Source organism: Oryctolagus cuniculus, assembly GCF_964237555.1.
Source record: "Oryctolagus cuniculus chromosome 16 unlocalized genomic scaffold, mOryCun1.1 SUPER_16_unloc_1, whole genome shotgun sequence".
Taxonomy (NCBI): domain Eukaryota; kingdom Metazoa; phylum Chordata; class Mammalia; order Lagomorpha; family Leporidae; genus Oryctolagus; species Oryctolagus cuniculus.
In genome coordinates, this window is record NW_027208201.1 from 3,843,687 (window position 1) to 3,861,809 (window position 18,123).

General features: G+C 59.2%; 2 protein-coding genes across 5 annotated transcripts; both read left to right on the top strand.

Moving 5' to 3' along the window:
• Positions 1-354: 354 nt before the first annotated feature.
• On the top strand, positions 355-6,609 carry SAXO5 (stabilizer of axonemal microtubules 5). The gene is made up of 9 exons (XM_070067511.1): positions 355-472; positions 1,203-1,862; positions 2,984-3,087; positions 3,172-3,272; positions 3,486-3,598; positions 3,678-3,787; positions 3,943-4,144; positions 4,722-4,807; positions 5,174-6,609. The coding sequence occupies exons 2-9, from the start codon at positions 1,295-1,297 to the stop codon at positions 5,399-5,401; spliced, it is 1,512 nt and encodes a 503-aa protein (XP_069923612.1). The 5' UTR covers positions 355-472; positions 1,203-1,294; the 3' UTR covers positions 5,402-6,609.
• Positions 5,205-17,381, top strand: ZNF358 (zinc finger protein 358). 4 transcript variants are annotated; one of them, XM_070067507.1, is made up of 3 exons: positions 5,205-5,339; positions 15,328-15,412; positions 15,631-17,381. In XM_070067507.1, the coding sequence occupies exons 1-3, from the start codon at positions 5,301-5,303 to the stop codon at positions 17,307-17,309; spliced, it is 1,803 nt and encodes a 600-aa protein (XP_069923608.1). In that variant the 5' UTR covers positions 5,205-5,300; the 3' UTR covers positions 17,310-17,381. The 4 variants fall into 4 exon arrangements, with proteins under 4 accessions (XP_069923608.1, XP_069923609.1, XP_069923611.1 ...); XM_070067508.1 differs by lacking the exon at positions 5,205-5,339 and adding an exon at positions 13,762-14,016; XM_070067509.1 differs by lacking the exon at positions 5,205-5,339 and adding an exon at positions 13,930-14,016 and having other exon boundaries at positions 15,174-15,412.
• Positions 17,382-18,123: the final 742 nt, after the last annotated feature.

The window sequence follows — 18,123 nt, forward strand, 5'->3', positions numbered from 1 at the left end:
AAAAAAAAAAAGTCCCTGGGCAGTCTATGAGCCCTGGAGTGCCTGGAGTGACTCAGGAGGTGCGGCGACTCAGGAGGAGTGGCTCGTCCTGTGCAGGCAGCCTCAGGAGGCAGAGGAGGCAGAAAACTTTGAAGCACCATCACCGCGGACATTTGCAGCCTGTTTTCTCAAGCGGTTCACTCGATTAGTCCCATTTTCCAGGTGACAAAACTGAGGCTCTGAGACAACAGGTGAACTGCCTGGGTCCCTCCAGCTCCCAGGAGGCAGAGTCCCTCAGCTTGCCCCCAGAGGTGCTGGGGGACCATTGTGACAGCATCCACAGGGAAGCCCTGGGAGTCACAGTGGGCGTGGCTAGGCCACACTTGGGCAGCGTGGAAAGCACATATGAGAGAGAGGCCAGGGTCGCAGCAAGACCCAGGGTCCTGCCTATAGCCCAGCGGGAGCTGTCAGTAGCCCTGCACTATCTCTTGAGGTGAGTGCTTGTCCCTGATGAGCAGACAGGGAAACTGAGGCTGGGAGGGGTTTAGTGACTTGTTCCCTGCTTGTAATCTCAGGTATCAGAATCTCTCATAAACCGTTTTGGAGCCATCATCTTCTTTAAAAAGATATATTTATTTAGGGGTGCTGTGGCATAGTAGGTTAAGCATCTGCCTGCGGCGCTGGCATCCCATATGGGCACTGGTTCAAGTCCCGGCTGCTCCACTTCCAGTCCAGCTCTTTGCTATGGCCTGGGAAAGCAGTCTCGTGGGAGACTGGAAGAAGATCCTGGCTCCTGGCTTCACATTGGCTCAGCTCCAGCCGTTGTAGCCATCTGGGGAGGGAACCAGCAGATGGAAGACTCTCTTCTCTCCTTCTTCCTGTCTGTAATTCTGCCTCTCAAGTAAATAAGTACATCTTTAAAAAACAAAAAAGATATATTTATTTGAAAGGCAGAGTTACCAAGAGAGAGGCAGAGACAGAGAACTTCCATCGCTGGTTCACTCCCCAAGTGGCTGCAACAGCGAGGGCTGGGCCAGGCCAAAGCCAGGAGCCAGGAGCTCCATATTGGTCACCCACATGGGTGGCAGGAGCCCAAGCAATTGGCCCATCGCCAGCTGCCTCCCAGGGGTATTAGCGGGGAGTTGGGTCGAAGTGGAGCAGCCGGGACTAGAACCAGCACCCATCTCGGGCCGTGTGTGCTAATTTCTGTGTGCTTTCCCTAGCGCAGGCGCAGACGCTGATCCAGTTTCCCACGCGATCCCCGGCTCCCAGCGCGGGCCCCGCACACAGGAAGGAGTACAAGGCGGCCTGCGCCATGGCCGCGGGCGCCCTGCCGCCATGCAGCACGTGGCTGCGGGATTTCCTCAGGGCGTCACACTTCTCCCTAGGGCCCGACCTGCGGCTGCACCGCGGCGACCTGCACTCCAGGTCGCACTACGACTTCCCGGCCTACCCGCACGCCTCCCGGGCACAGCCCAGCCCGCCGTCACCACCCTCGCCACTGCTCCACGTGGACACGCGCTGGGCGGGCGAGGTCCACGTGCCGGAGACGCGCCGCGCATTCCCGCCACCGAGCACGCCTTCCGCGCAAATGGTGCAGGAGCAGGCTCGGGAGCGTGCGCTCGCCCTGGGCGCCAGCCACGTGCGCGCTCCCGAGGGCGCGCGAGCCCGCACGGGCATCTCCACCGCGCGCGCCACCTACGGCTGGCCCGAGCCGCCCGCTAGCGCGCACGAGCAGATCCGCGGCGCGCGTCTCCTCTTCGACCGCGACTCAGTGCCGCCGGGAGACCCCGAGAAGCTGCGTTTCCCGCTCACCACGTACCGGGCGCTGTTTCCCCCCTACGACCCGTGCCTGCAGCCCCGCATGCCCTGCTACCACCTGGGTGAGCGCGGGCCCCGGCACGCACTCTGCCTTCCCCCTTACCAGAGGGACGCTTGGCCTTGTCTCGAAAAGCATTTCTGGGCCTGCGCCGTGGCTCACTAGGCTAATCCTCCTCCTTGCGGCGCCGGCACACCGGGTTCTAGTCCCGGTCGGGGCGCCGGATTCTGTCCCGGTTGCCCCTCTTCCAGGCCAGCTCTCTGCTGTGGCCAGGGAGTGCAGTGGAGGATGGCCCAAGTGTTTGGGCCCTGCACCCCATGGGAGACCAGGAGAAGCACCTGGCTCCTGCCTTCGGATCAGCGCGATGTGCCGGCCACAGCGCGCCGGCCGCGGCGACCATTGGAGGGTGAACCAACGGCAAAGGAAGACCTTTCTCTCTGTCTCTCTCTCTCTCACTGTCCACTCTGCCTGTTAAAAAATAAATAAATAAAAAGAAAAGCATTTCTGGTTGCCACCACTGTCGGGAGTGGGGTCCAAGTGCAGGCAGTGCTGCTGTGTCCTGGGGGGCGGCCCCTGCAACAGAGAATTGGCCAGTTTCAGATGGGAATCGTTCCCAACTCAGGGAGGTCCCACGCCACCCAAGCGCCCCAAGCCTCAGTCTCTCCTCATCTGTAAAGTGGGTGCAATCACAGGGCCCAGCTTCTGCATATTGTCATTTTCATGAATTTTTTTTAAATATTTATTTATTTGAAAGTCAGAGTTTCACAGAGAGAGAAGGAGAGGCAGAGAGAGAAAGAGGTCTTCCATCCGCTGGTTCACTCCCCAATTGGCCGCAACGGCCAGAGCTGTGCCGATCCGAAGCCAGGAGCTTCTTCTGGGTCTCTCATGCAGGTGCAGGCCCAAGGACTTGGGCCATCTTCCACTGTTTTCCCAGAGCATAGCAGAGAGCTGGATTGGAAGTGGAGCAGCCAGGATTCGAACCAGCGCCCATATGGGATGCCGGCGCTGCAGGTGGCGGCTTTACCCGCTCCGCCACAGCACTGGCCCCATTTTTATGAATTTCTAATGTTTCCTAAACATCAGAACACTTCCAGGCCAGGAATCAAATGCCAGGGGGCCGAAGGCCTCAAGGACTCATTCCACTGCTTGCTGTCTCTCTCTCCTCTCCCTTTGGCCCATTCCCAGGGGGCCCAAACACCCTCAAGTGGGACTACTGGAACCGAGACAAAACCACCTACCAGAGACTGTTCCAGGCCCTGCCGGGTCCCCCCGCCCTGATGTGTAAAAGGGTAAATTCAGGCTGGGCTGGGCGGCTGGGGGAGGCAGCAGTGGGGGCCGGGTGGACTGGCCTTCCTATCCTTGCCTACCCACAGGCCTCCTCCAGCGTGCAACTGGGAGACAGCAAAATCGGCTACGGACCCCTGTGTTCTGAGCAGAAAGAGTTCTACAGGCCCCAAGACCTACCCCCCGACAGGTACGGGGTGGGGGGCACTGCCACACCACCAAGATGGGACAACTGGCTTCCAGGAGCATGTGGGGAGTGCCACCTAGGGCTCCAGGCAACCCCACTTTGTGTCAGAGCTCCCACTATTGGTGCAGCCAAGGCTTGGCCAACAGGCACCCCCGCCCACCCCCCTTTCCCGTGGGCTGTGAGGGCCTGCACGGATCTTCTTGAAATCACCTGAAGGTATGACAAGGCCCAGGCGGTGGCCCACAACCAGAACGTGAGCATTCGTCCCGGAGACAGCCGCTTCCTCCGCAGGACCACCAAGGCCGAGCACTTCCGAGCCCCGGAGCCAGGTGAGCGGCGCTGCCCGCCCGGCCCCGGAGTCCGCCGCGGGGTCCGCCAGCCGCTCAGTGCCCACCATGTTGCCAGCAGAGCCTGTCGTGCTTCACCGAGATACGACTCCCGAGTCGCACATCCTGGAAGGGAACTGGCACCCTGGTCCCGGCAGCCTGGAAACCTCCACGCAGCGCTTCTATGGCCAGGTCAGTGGGCTGAGCGCAGGCCCTGAGGTGGACGCAGGAAGCTGGGCCTGGATCCGGGCAGGGCAGTCCCGTGCGGGCCTGCGCGGCACCTGCTGCCTCCCTCGCACTGGGCCCCGGGACACCAGCGCTTCCCAGGATTTCCTGTGGTCCTACAGCCGCCGCCCCCGACCCAGCCGCCCAGCCGCCACCTGAGCCATGACAGGTTGCAGGATCACGTGATCCTGGGAGACGCGAAGCTACTTGGCCACTTCTTCCAGACCACCATGGGCTCGGACTACTTGCCCTCAGATAAGGGGCGGCCAGAGAGAGCACCCAACCTCCACTTGATGAAGAGCAAAATATGGGAGAAGATCCCTGGTGAGCGCGGCCCCGCCCACCCCGGAAAGCCCCGCAGTGTTCATCTCTGACCCCGCCTCATCAGGGCTCTGGCCCCGCCTCCAACCGGTCCTGCCTCTCCCCATCACAGCTGTGGCCCCGCCCCACCCCTCACAGCTCTGAGCCCGCCCCTAGCCAGTCCAGCCCCAACAGCTCTGGGCCCACCCTCAGCCAGTCCCACCCTGGTCCATCACGGCTGTGGCCCCGCCCCATCCAGTCCCATCCCACTCCTGGCCTAACCTTGGTTCAACCTCCCAAAGGGATAAATCCTACCCCAAGAATTTTACCCAATCGTGACCATGCCTCTCACCGCACGGTGGCACCGCCCCCTTAATGGCTCCGCCTCTGACCTGGCCATAGCGGGGGGTCCTTTTCCCCCACTGCCCTTAACCAACCTTAACCCTTCCTCTTCTGTGGCTCCACCTCCTGGCCCAGCCTCCAGACTCATCCTGCTCCCCACCCCACCCAACCTGCTGCTCCTAATCCATCCTTCACCCTTGTCCCCGACCCTTAGTCTCCCACATCCCTCAACCCGGCCCCCTTCCACCCGAATTTCCAGAACCGGACTTTTTAACCACGAACCAGAAGATGATTAAGGCACACAGAGCAGCCCCAGCCTCCACCACGGAAGACATGCTGCAGCGGGTGAGGGAAGGTGGCCCCCAAGTCAGTGTAGCATTGTCTCGGGGTGACCAAACCTTCACTCAAGGTCGTAGGGAGCTGCCTTGCCCCCAGGATCCCATCAGGCTTGAGGTTCATTTAGAGTTACCTAAGATCACCCCAGCCTTGGGGTCATTCCAGGGGGCACCCCTGCTTTCTCTCCAACTTCTCGTCCAGTTCCTGGGTCAGCCCAGAGAGGGAGGGATCCCTTTTGCCCAATCCCCAGCAGAACTTGGCTGAGCCTTTCCCTGTTCTGATCCCCCCAAAGTGGTTCAGGGACCGTGGGGGTGGCCAGAGCGGGTCAGCCGCCCTCCAGGCTGCCCTGACACGCCGCCTGCCATGACCCCACAGAACAAGTACAGCCACGTGGAGCCGCCGCTGGGTGGACAGCGCTTTTTCTCAACTCAGTACACAGATGAGTTTCCCTTCAAGTACCAGGGCCCAACGGTGCTGAGACAGAGCAAGATACAAGAGAGCCATGTGCCCTTGGGCACGCCTCGCCGCTCGGGCTGCCTGGGTGAGAAGGTGGACCCTCGAGCCCCCCAGTCCCAAATGTACCCATGCCCCAGCCAGCAGTAAACGCCAGCTCAGCAGCCTCCCGCTCCTCCCTGTTAGTGAGGCACCAGACGGGAGGGGCTGGAGGAGGGCCTGCAAGGGCGAGAATGATGCCCCTGGGGAAGCCCTGCATGCCTGCACGGGTTGCTCGGTGCACTGAGACCCGTGTCACGGGGAAGAATGGAGGCTCCTGGCGCTTGATGGACACGTTCCACACCCTGCACCGTGGTCCCAGGCAAGGCGTTGGGTCTCAGTTGACTCCTCTGGGAAATGGAGCTAAGTGGTAACTCTTGGATTCGATTGTCATCTATGAGAAAGGTATGGGTGCCTCTCACTGTGTGTGGTGTGTGTTTGTGTGTGTGTGTGTGTGTGTGTGTATGGCTGGATCTGGAGGGAGAGCTTCCCTTCTGATGACGAAGGTGAGGCAGGCAGAGGAAGGAGCTCTTGGTCTAGGAGAGACCAGGTAGGGCTGAAGACGGCATCGCTGAGAAGGACCCATCGTTTTCCTCCCCCGTGGGCAGACTCAGGGAGCTGAGTGGTGCATCGACTGCTCACCAAGGTCAGAGCACCAGGCCCAGGAGCAAATCCACAAGACCCACCAGGGCATGAGCAGGTCCAATAAAAGGGGTAGGTGTTCAGGCAGCGAAAAAGCAAACAGGGTTGATAGGTGGAGGGCGGAGCAGGGCCCTGGAGCCCCTGGGTCACGGGGCTCCATGAGAACCAGGACCTTGGACAGCGTCCAGTGTTTAAGGTGTGGGATCATGTTGGGGGGGGGGGGATAGGCTGGGCCTCGGTGGCCACACCTAGAGTGTGCCTCCCTGTAGACTGCTGAGCATCCAGTTACAGTGAGTGAACTCGACTCTCTAGAACCTACAGTCACACCTCCAAAGACCAAAGCCCCCAGTCCCACGTCAGTTCTTCAAGGCCAGGTCATGATTGCCACAGAAGGGGCAGCTCTGGGGACAAGCTGAGCCCGTGGTTGCTCTCATGATGTCAGCTTCTGGCCACAGAACTCCTCTTCTTGCTTCCCCTAAAGATATTTAGATGGCTTAGGTATCTGGGCCCCTGCCACCCACATGGGAGACCCAGATGGAGCATGGGAGACCCGGATGGAGCTCCCAGCTTCTGGCTTCAGCCTGGCCCAGCCCTGGCTGTTGTGGGCATTTGGGTAGTGAACCAGCAGATGGAATGTCTCCCTCTTTGTCTTTTTTTTTTTTTACAGGCAGAGTGGACAGTGAGAGAGACAGACAGAGAGAAAGGTCTTCCTTTTCCGTTGGTTCACCCTCCAATGGCCGCCGCGGCCGGCGCTCTGTGGCCAGCGCACTGCGCTGATCCGAAGCCAGGAGCCAGGTGCTTCTCCTGGTCTCCCATGGGGTGCAGGGCCCAAGCACTTGGGCCATCCTCCACTGCTCTCCCGGGCCATAGCAGAGAGCTGGCCTGGAAGAGGGGCAACCGGGACAGAATCTGGTGCCCCATCAGGACTAGAACCCGTTGTGCCGGCGCCGCAAGGCAGAGGATTAGCCTAGTGAGCCACGGCGCCAGCCTCCCTCTTTGTCTTTCAAATACAATGAAAACAAACATTTAGAGACGTCTTGCATGAGATTCTGTTGAGGTACCATGTGATAAACTAAAGATTTCTCTATCTCGGCACTAGCAACGCCTTGCAAATCTGTCCTGTGCATTGTGGGATGGTTAGCTTCATCTCTGTCCTCCATCCCATAGACATCAGTAGCATGTCTTCCTCCTGGTTGTGACAACCAGAGTGTCTCCAGATACTGACAAATGCGCCTGAAGTGGTGGGAGGGTGTGAGGTGCTGTCCTGGTAGGAAACCGGTGATGAAGCTGGCTGACCAGCCTACTAAAACAGAAAGGCTTTGCCTTCTTGCCTTGCCTGCCAGGAAGCTGAGGAAGCTTACTTTGGTGTTCAGGTCCATGTAGCTCTGGTCACAGAATTATTTGCCCTCCTGTTTTGTCCCAGGAATGATCTAAATCTCTTAGGTATACCAGATTTTAAACAATGGGTAAGAGTTAAAAAGAGCCATATTTCAGCATATATGAGAAGTAGGAAAATTACCTTCAAAAATAAACATCAGGCCGGCGCTGCAGCTCACTAGGCTAATCCTCCGCCTGTGGCGCCAGCACTCCAGGTTCTAGTCCCCGTTGGGGTGCCAGTCCTGTCCCGGTTGCTCCTCTTCCAGTCCAGCTCTCTGCTGTGGCCTGAGAGTGCAGTGAAGGATGGCCCAAGTCCTTGGGCCCTGCACCCGCATGGGAGACCTGGCTCCTGGCTTCAGATTGGTGCAGCGCGCTGGCCGTAGCAGCCATTTGGGGGGTGAACCAACGGAAGGAAGACCTTTCTCTCTCTCTCTCACTAACTCTGCCTGTCAAAATAAATAAATAAATAAATAAATAAATAAATAAATAAATAAATAAGCAAGCATCATCCAGCCGCAGAATTCAGCCCTGTCATTCACTGGTTTTCTGTCCTTTTTTTTTTTAATATATATATATAAGGTTTTTGTTGTTTTTTTTTTTTTTTAATTTGAAAGAGTTACAGAGAGAGTTAAAGCCAGAGAGCAAGAGAGGTCTTCCATCCACTGGTTCACTCCCCAAATGGCTGAAACAGCCAGAGCTGAGCTGATCCAAAGCCAGGAGCCAGGAGCTTCTTCCAGGTCTCCCACGCAGGTGTAGGGGCCCAAACACTTAGACTATCTTGTACTACTTTCCAAGACCATAGCAGAGAACTGGATTGGAAGTGGAGCAGCCGGGGCTTTAATCCACTGTGCCACAGTGCCAGCCCCCAGCTTTCTGTTCTTGACAAGCGACTTCAAGCTCCACCCTTCATTTTTCCTTATCTGTACAATGGGCATGGCCATGGTCTCTTTCGTAGAGGGAGTACAAGGATTGTTTAAATAAAATGGGCTTTTGCGTTGGAAAGGGCCCACCATTGGCGGCAGCTCAGCGAACGCTGCCCACCTGAGCTCATACCTTTGGTCATTTCTGTTGCAAAAGAGACAGAAACCAAACTCTAGCCTGCTCAAGCCAAAAGGGATGACGACTAGGTCTCGCATCAGGATTATGTCTCCCTCTACATCTCTCACTTCTGTGTCTCCCACCCCCCAACCAAACTGGAACACAGAAAGACACCAGTGGATCCAAGGAAGGAATCCCCCTCCCCCACCATATTGGAATGCAACAAACAGGCCAAGCCACGGGGCCCAGCAGAATGGGGGCCTGCGATTGGTTGGGCCGGCTCACTAGCTCGGGCTGGGTTATTTGGTTTCTCCAAATTCAGCGAGACCTTTGCATCTGGGGCCCAACCTGGCAGGGTCCCGTCTCCTAGCAACAGACCTGCGTGGATCTTGCTCCCATTACAATCTTCCTAGCAAAAATAACAGTTTCGTGGTAGGCAGGGAATGTTCGGTGTTTGGGACTAGCCCAGGACCTGCCATGTGCCCTGGTTCTCCCAGGAGCCCAATCTTACCACCTCCTCCTTCTGGATTGCAGAATTCAGCTCTGGCAAACTCACAAAACCAAGCAGAAGGCAGCCACTGCTTTCCTAAGGAGCAGAGGTAAAACCTGGTGACTTTCTTGACAGGCCTGGTTGAAGGCTTCCAGCATCCTGCGCTTTTTCTCTGAAGCCCCTGCAACCATGGGCGACACCAGATCAGAGAGCTGAGACAGAACAGACCTCAATTTATTTATTTTTTTTTATTTTTTATTTTTGACAGGCAGAGTGGACAGTGAGAGAGAGAGACAGAGAGAAAGGTCTTCCTTTGCCGTTGGTTCACCCTCCAATGGCCGCCGCGGCCGGCGCGCTGCAGCCGGCACACCGCGCTGATCCGATGGCAGGAGCCAGGAGCCAGGTGCTTTTCCTGGTCTCCCATGGGGTGCAGGGCCCAAGCACCTGGGCCATCCTCCACTGCACTCCCTGGCCACAGCAGAGAGCTGGCCAGAACAGACCTCAATTTAAAGAGCGGTTTTTCTTCCACGAAACAGATTTCTAATTTCCTGGGAAAGGCGCTGCCATGTACATCCAGATAGGTCGTGCACTGCACAAATCTAGGGAGTGCCATTCATTTGATGCAAGTTCATGAATGGGGCCAGTGTTTTGGCATAGTGAGTAGAGCCACCTGTAGTGCCAGCTTCCCATGTGGGCACTGGTTCTCGTGTCCCGGCTGCTCCACTTCTGATCCAACTCCCTGCTAATGGCCTGGGAGAAGCAGCAGAGGACGGCCCAAGTGCTTGAGCCCCTACTACTCACAAGGAGACCTGGAAGAAGCTCCTGGCTTGGCCTGGACTACTCCTGGCCAATGCAACTATCTGGGAAGTGAACCAGCAGATGGAAGATATCTCTCTCTCTCTCTCTCTCTTTCTCTCTCTCTCTCTCTGTGTGTGTGTGTGTGCACCTGCATATCTCCCTCTTTCTGTAACTCTGATTTTCTTTTCTTTTTTAAAGATTTATTTGAAAGTCAGAGTTAAACACAGAGAGAAGGAGAGGCAGAGAGAGAGAGAGAGAGAGGTCTTCCATCCACCGTTTCACTCCACAATTGGCCTCAATGGCAGGGGCTGTGCTGATCCAAAGCCAAGAGCCAGGAGCTTCTTCTAGGTCTCCCATGCAGGTACAGGGGCCCAAGGACTTGGGCCATCCTCTATTGCTTCCCAGGCCATAGCAGAGAGCTGGATCAAAGTGGAGCAGATGGGACTCGAACAGGCACCCATATGGGATGCTAGCACTGCAGGTGGCGGCTTTTAACCGCTATGCCACAGCGCCAGCCTGATTTTCAAACACAAAAATTTTTTTTTTAATTCATGAATTTGATGGTCCCGGCTCTCTCTGATCTCTTAGTAAATTCTACATGTTTTTAGATATTTATTTATTTATTTGAAAGAGTTACAGAGACAGAGATCTTCCACCCATTGGTATACTCCCAAGATGGTCCCAACAGCCAGGGCTGGGCCATGTGGGTCTCCCACATGGGTGGCAGGGGCTCAGACTCTCAGACCATCTTTGCTGCTTTCCTCAGGCCATTAGCAGGAAGCTAGATCAGAAGCGGAGCAGCTGGTACACAAATTGGTGCCCATAAGGGAGGCCAGCGTCCAGACAGTGACTTTACCTGCTACATCACAGCATTGGCTCAGCCAGTTCTACATTTTAAGTTATTTTCGCCAATACCCTTCTCTTTCCATATGCTAATTTCTAAATTATTCAAGACTGCAAGGGGTAGAACCCCATGAAAACTACTTCAAACACCTAGGAGAGGGGCTCTTGTTGCGGTGTAGTGGGTTAAGCTGCCACCTGCGACACTTGCATCCCATATGAGCACCAGTTCTAGTCCCAGCTGCTCCGCTTCCAATCCAGCTCCCTGCTAATGCCCCTGTGAAGGCAATGGAGGATGACCCAAGTGGTTGGGTCCCTGCCACCCACATGGGAATCCCAGATGGCGTTCTGGGCTCCTGGCTTCAGCCTGGTCCAGCCTAAGCTGGAGTGAGCCGGGACATAGAAAACCTCTCCCCATCCCCCTCCCTCTCTCTCTTTCAATAAATAAATAAATCTTATTTTTGAGAAAAGTATAGAAGATGAATAAAGAGAAAGTTACTGATACTGATGTTGTGGCACAGGGGGTGAAGCTGCCACCTGTGGCACTGACATCCCATGTGGGTCCTGGTTCAAGTCGTGGCTGCTCCACTTCCAGTCCAGCTCCCTGCTGATGGCCTGGGAAGGCAGCAGAGGATGGCCAAAGTCCTTGGGCCCCTGCACCCACATGGGAGACCCAGAAGAAGCTCCTGGCTCCTGGCTCTGGACCAGCCCAGCTCTGGCCCTTACAGCCATTTCGGAAGTGAACCAGCAGATGAAAGACTTTTCTCTCTGTAACTCTGACTTTCAAATAAATATTTTTTTTTAAAAAAGAGGAGATTTATTGGTTCATAATCCTGGAAAGAAAGAGGGCTCTGGCTTCAGGTGTGGCTAGATCCAGGAGCTCAACCCATGTAGTCGGGCTTGCTCTCCGATCCGCCTCTACATCCCAGTGTAGACCCCTGCAGATTGGTCTTTGGAATGACTGGGGAAGGTAGCTACGGGCAGAACGACGCCCTGGGATCACGGAGGAAGACTTATCAGCCTCCAGCTTACATCCTCATCGCCCACTCAATCATTGTGCCCAGGGAACGGGCGCCAGTAAATCCAGATCCACACGGCAGCGGGGAGCTGCTCTAGACTCCGCTCCAGCTGGGAGAGTGCAGAAGGCTCCGCAAAGGGGACGCAAGGCACTGAGGCAGAGACGGAGCAGGCAGAAACAAATGTTACTCATAGCCGGCGCCGCGGCTCACTAGGCTGATCCTCCGCCTAGCGGCGCCGGCACACGGGGTTCTAGTCCCGGTCAGGGCGCCGGATTCTGTCCCGGTTGCCCCTCTTCCAGGCCAGCTCTCTGCTGTGGCCAGGGAGTGCAGTGGAGGATGGTCCAGGTGCTTGGGCCCTGCACCCCATGGGAGACCAGGAAAAGCTCCTGGCTCCTGGCTCCTGCCATCGGATCAGCACAGTGCGCCGGCCGCAGCGCGCCAGCCGCGGCGGCCATTGAGGCCGCGGCGGCCATTGGAGGGCCGGCCGCGGCGGCCATTGAGGCCGCGGCGGCCATTGGAGGGTGAACCAGCGGCAAAGGAAGACCTTTCTCTCTGTCTCTCTCTCACTGTCCACTCTGCCTGTCAAAAAAAAAAAAAAAAAAAAAAAAAAAAAAAAAAAAAAAACAAATGTTACTCATAACGAGATTGCCCTGCCGTCTGCAGGTGAGGAACCAGCGATGTCTCCAACTGAAGCCCTCTCCTGTCACTCACCTGCTGCGGGCTCCCAGAAAGGTGGACAACAGGGCTCTGGTTCTCCAGAAAGGTGGACAACAGGGCTCTGGTTGTGAGTCCAACTGGAAGATCTAGAAGGTTCCTGGAGGCCTGGTTTGTGCAGGGTGGTCTGTATGTGAGGGTAGGTGGGTGGTATTAAAACCTACCTGCCAGGGCTGGCGCTGTGGTGTAGTGGGTTAAGCTGCTGCCTACAACACAGGCATCCCATATGGGCACTGGTTCAAGTCCCAGCTGCTCTGCTTCCAATCCAGTTCCCTGCTAATGGCCGGGGAAAGCAGTGGAAGGTGGCCCAAGTACTTGGGGCCCTATACCCATGTGGGAGACCTGGATGGAGCTCCTGACACCTGGCTTTGGCTCAGTCCAGTCCTGGCCATTGGGCAGATGTGAGCTCTGTCCATTTGCCTCTCAAATAACTAATTAAAAACCACCTGTAGTTTTTTTTTTTTTTTAAGCCTACATAGCTTGTTTCACAAGGGAGATCAAATACCAGGGAGTTGGGGGCAAATGGGCTTCTTGGAGAATTCGGGTGTGTGCAGGTGTTTAGGGGAGACCTGATGCAGGTCTGGGGCATGCAAGAAGCAGGTGGGTGACTGGGATTTCGGTGGCTGTTTTAATCCGGAGCCAGGAGGTTGGCCACCAGGCTGGAACCATCCATCCGCAAGAAGCGGCAGTCACTTGTGGGAGCCAAGAGAGGGGTGTGTGTGTGTGTTCATTTTCGTGGTTGCAGTGTCCTTGTCTGTATCTCGGGGCAGGCACGGTCACAGAGAGGCCTTGTCTGATCATTGTTGATATTCCGTGACCGTTGTTTGTGTTTGGTCCAGAACATCTCGGCCTAGCTGCCAGCTGCCGGGGGCGGGGGTGGGGGCAGCTGTTCATCTGCGAGTCTCCAGGTGGGGTTGAGACAGGGCCCTGGGGTGGGGGCCCTATCTTAACTCTCCAGAAAATCCACACCGGCCTCAGGCACCTGGAGTCTTCCAGGGAACACAGCAGCCCGGGTAGGAGCCGGGAACGCTAAGGGAGAGTAACCCCTCTCCCACCTCTGTTCTGCGGCAGGTGTTACAGAGGGGTCACCCGTCATGGGGGCCGGGGGAGCTGCCACTATTTTAAAAATGGGGGGTCGGGGGAGAACTTTTGGATGAAGCAGAGAGATGCTTGGAGACCGAGCCGACTTGCAAGGCAGGTCTGCCAGAGCTATGTCGTGTGTGCTGTCTTTTGGACAAAGACACGGGCAGGAGGCAGAGACAAAGAGGGAGGGTAGAGAAAGCGCCAGGAGCAGAGGCAAAGAGGCTGAAACAGAGATGGGCAGAGATGGAGACAAGGGGGTACAGAGAAACAGACGGGACAGACAGACAGGAGCAGAGATGGAGAGACAGGGATGAGACACAGGGGCAGAGAGAGAGACAGAGAGGGGCAGAGAGGGGCAGAGCCAGGGCCCGGGCCCAGCGGCTGAGGGAGGCGCGACAGCGGCCGCGGGGCCGGCGCGGGCCGGCGGGCGCGGCGCACACAAAGGCGCGGCCGCGCGGCCGGGGCGGCCGGGCCGGGACAAAGGCTGGCCCGGGGGGCGGGGGCAGCGATGGCGACGGCCGCGGCGGGCGCGGGCGAACTACAAGTCCCAGCAGCTCCCGCTGCGGCCCTCGGCCGGCCCCTCTCGCTCCCCGGGAGCGCCTGGCGGGGCCGCTGGGCCGAGGGGGCCGCCGGCGGGGCTGGCGGGCGGGGGGCTTCCTGCGGGCCCGGGGGGCGCCGGCGGCCGGCGCGGGCGCGGCGGGCCGGGCAGGGGCGAGGGGCGCCGGGTGAGTGTCCCCGCGAGTGGACCGGGCCGGGCCGGGCGGGGGGCGGCGCGGGGGCCCCGGCGCGGGGCGCGGCGCTGGGGGCGACCTCTATTCGCCCCGGGGCCCGGCGGGCGGGGTCGCGGGCGAGCGAGGAGGGGGCTGGACGCGCCGCTCCCGCCGCTGCGGCCCGGGGGCAGAGCCCTGCGCTGGGGGCCTTCGATCGCGAGGGGCGGGGGTGGGGGGTGCCCCTCCCCAGGAAGCGATCGAGAGCCCCCTCCCCTCTTGGAATCCAGGAGCACCCCGCGTCCCGTATTGTCCCCCCCCACCTCCAGCCTGGGGTGGGAGGAGTTCAGGCGGCCTTTTTCCCAAGGGGGAACCTCTTACCCCCAAGACTCCAGCTATTGTTCCCCACCCCCTTCAGCTTTGGGGTCTTCGTCCCGGGTGGTGACTGGGGATGCTCCCCAGGGACTCAAAAAAGACCCAGTGGTTGCAGCTGAGAAATGGGGATTTGGGGGGCCCCTTTCCCAGGAGGCAATCAGGTTTCTCTGTTCCCTCCAGGAGCCCAGGTATTGTCCTCACATCTTCCAACCCAGGAGGGTCTGGGTTGAGACCACCCAGAAACCCGGCCCTGTCAGTGGTGGGGTTGAGGTTCAGCGTGTGCCCCCTGCAAGCCAGAGTTCCTAGGAACAGGTCCGTCCTCTTTAATGCTTGTGTCCACCCCAACGTCAAGCCGGGGATGGACAGCGCAAGGCATCTCCCCCTTGGGAGCTCCCCCCACACCTCCCTGCCTACCCCTCCTCATGGGGTCAGTCACTCAGGATTCTCCCCTTCCAAGGGGATGGCCCTGGGGGTTCCCCCCAAGAATCCATGAGGGACCCCAAGAATGAGTTCCCTCCATTCTGTAGCTGGGGGGTCCAAATTCAGGGTCTTTGAGCTCACTGCTGGCCTCGTCTTGCTGGCTGTGGGGTCTCTGGGTCTCCTTGCTTCCTGTTTCCCTACCAGGAGGGGCCCCCTGTGTGGTTTCCCCATCAGCTTTCAGCCTCCTCTGTTTCAGGCAGCAAATCGCCCTCCACCAGCTCTGAGGTCTGGAATTCAGGCTGGCGCGGCCCCAGGAGGCAGCCCCAGTCCTCAAGACACTGGTTAAAAGATGTCATCTGTCCCCCATTTGTACCCCCCAGTCATAGGCTGCAGAGCTCAGGACACTCAGGAACCCCCAAACCTGCCCCCGCCACCTGTGGGCCAGGAATTCAGAAGCCCTGCCTCCCGCTTGCTACTCCACACACCCACTCCAGTCCAGGGAGCCGGAAGAACCCAAGATTCTGTCTTCCCTAGGAGGAGGCCAGGATGGAGAAGGGGGCGGAGCCGTGGAGATGGGCACTGGAGACCCCTGGTGCTGGCGCCCGTGACTTGCATCCAGGTTCGGAGCTGTCCCACCCTATCCCACTTGCTCTTTGTCTGGGGCAAGCCAGAATTTCCCTAGAACTGGGAGGATGCATATGCATGGGGTTGTAGTTTCCGAAGGCAGGGCTGCTGGGAGGTGGCTAGGTCCCCTCTCCCATCCTAGCCTCCACAAGGCACCCCTGGTTGGTTGGCCAGAACCTACCTGCAGGACCCACCCTCTGCGTGCCCCTGCAGAACCTGCCCCGGAAGCAGCGGGCACTTCCACGCCTGGGATGCGGCGGCGCTCGGTCCTGGTCAGGAACCCAGGCCACAGGGGCCTGAGGCGAGTCCGTGAAGAGCTGGATTCTGACACCGAAGACCCGGGCCCCCACCGGCAAGATCTGGACCCAGTTTCTGCAGAGCCAGGGCCTGATGCTGACGACCTCAACACTGTCTCCGGAGCCCTGGAGCCCACCACCGAGGGCCTGGACCCGGATATCCAAGCTCCAGGCTCCACGCTGGGGGACCGTGACTCGGGTCCCCAAGATCTCGACCCCATGTCTTCAAGTTTCGACCTGGATCCGGATGTCATTGGCCCTGTCCCCCTCGTCCTCGACCCTGACCATGACACCCTCAGCCCCGACGCGTCCGATGTGGACCCCCTGGCTTCCAGCCTCTCCGACAGCCCCCAGGTCCTGGCCACCAGCCCCGCCGTGCTCCCCGCCCCCGCCAGCCCGCCCCGGCCCTTCTCCTGCCCCGACTGCGGGCGAGCCTTCCGCCGCAGCTCGGGGCTGAGCCAGCACCGCCGCACCCATAGCGGGGAGAAGCCGTACCGCTGCCCCGACTGCGGCAAGTCTTTCAGCCACGGCGCCACGCTGGCGCAGCATCGCGGTATCCACACCGGCGCGCGGCCGTACCAGTGCGCGGCCTGCGGCAAAGCCTTCGGCTGGCGCTCCACGCTGCTGAAGCACCGCAGCAGCCACAGCGGGGAGAAGCCGCACCACTGCCCTGTGTGCGGCAAGGCCTTCGGCCACGGCTCGCTGCTGGCGCAGCACCTGCGCACGCACGGCGGCCCGCGGCCCCACAAGTGCCCTGTTTGCGCCAAGGGCTTCGGGCAGGGCTCGGCGTTGCTGAAGCACCTGCGCACGCACACGGGCGAGCGCCCCTACCCGTGCCCGCAGTGCGGCAAGGCGTTCGGCCAGAGCTCGGCGCTGCTGCAGCACCAGCGCACGCACACGGCCGAGCGCCCCTACCGCTGCCCGCACTGCGGCAAGGCGTTCGGCCAGAGCTCCAACCTGCAGCACCACCTGCGCATCCACACGGGCGAGCGGCCCTACGCCTGCCCGCACTGCTCCAAGGCCTTTGGGCAGAGCTCGGCGCTGCTGCAGCACCTCCACGTGCACTCCGGCGAGCGCCCCTACCGCTGCCAGCTCTGTGGCAAGGCGTTCGGCCAAGCCTCCAGCCTCACCAAGCACAAGCGGGTGCACGAAGGCGCTGCTGCAGCTGCCGCCGCCGCCGCTGCCGCTGCTGCCGCAGGCCTGAACCTGGGGCCTGGCCTGAGCCGGGCGTCCGGGACCAGGCCGGGGCAGGTCTCCCTCCTGGGTCCCGAAGCCGTCTCTGTGCTCAGCTCCAGCCTGGGTTCCAGCTCCAGCCTTGACCCTGATCTGGGCGCTGACCACAACCCCAGCTCGGAAGCCCTCCCTGGCTCCAGATCCACTCCCAGCCCTGAGCCTGTGGAATTGTCTGACCCCAAGCCTGGCCCAGATGCTGAGCCTGACCTGGTGCCCAGCCCTGACCCTAAATCTGATCCTGGTCCTGTGCCCAGCCCTGACCCCTGCTCTCCCACCCATGACACTGTCAGCCCAGCCCTCCCTTCTGGCGAGAGTCCTGAGTGGGTACAGGAGCAAGGGGCACTGCTGGGGCCTGATGGCTGAGGGGGGCGCCAGCATCCGCCGGGGGCCTGGGGAGGTCATGTGTTGTGCAGTTAGTAAAACCCTCCCACCGCCGCCCGGCTCCGAGTCGTGCCTTGCTGTTTCTTTCTCCCCTGCTGCATGGTCCCAAGCTCTGCAGATGGGAGGGTGTGGCCAGGACCAGCCATGCATCTGCAGCCTCCCCTGACCCCCTGACTTCCTCCACAAGCTCTCACACAAGTTAATCTCACTCTCTGCCCCAAACCCTGCCCTCCCACGCAGATCTGGCCACCTCCGTGGGCGGGAGACCAGCCTTGCAAATGCCCTGAGCAAGATCCTCTTGCTTTGGCTCTCCCAGGAAGGCTGGAGTTTCTGGCATGTTGACAGTCTACGGGCTGACAAAGGACACAATACCCTGCCCTCTCTGAGCCCCTTAGCTCACCCCTTGCCCTTGGAAACTCAGGAGCTCACGTTCTAGGTACAACACTGGACAAAAGGAGATAGCCCATTTTTGTGCTTAACAAATGTTGATCACGGTGGGGGGGGGGTCTCAGCAGGGCTGAAGATGGGGGGGTCTTCATCCTGACACAGCTCACACATCAAACTCACAAAAATACAGGGCAAGCGTTCGAACTTGTGATTAAGACACCAGGAAGCCCACTCTCCCTGCTGGAGTACTGGACTCCATCCCCAGCTCCGGTTCCTGATTCCAGCTTCCCGCTAAACACAGGCCCTGGGAGGCAGCGGTGAGGGCTCAAATAGCAGAGCCTCCCATGGAGTGGACCTGGGTTGAGTTCCTGGCTGCTGCCTGTGCTGGACACTTGGAGTGGACCAGAGG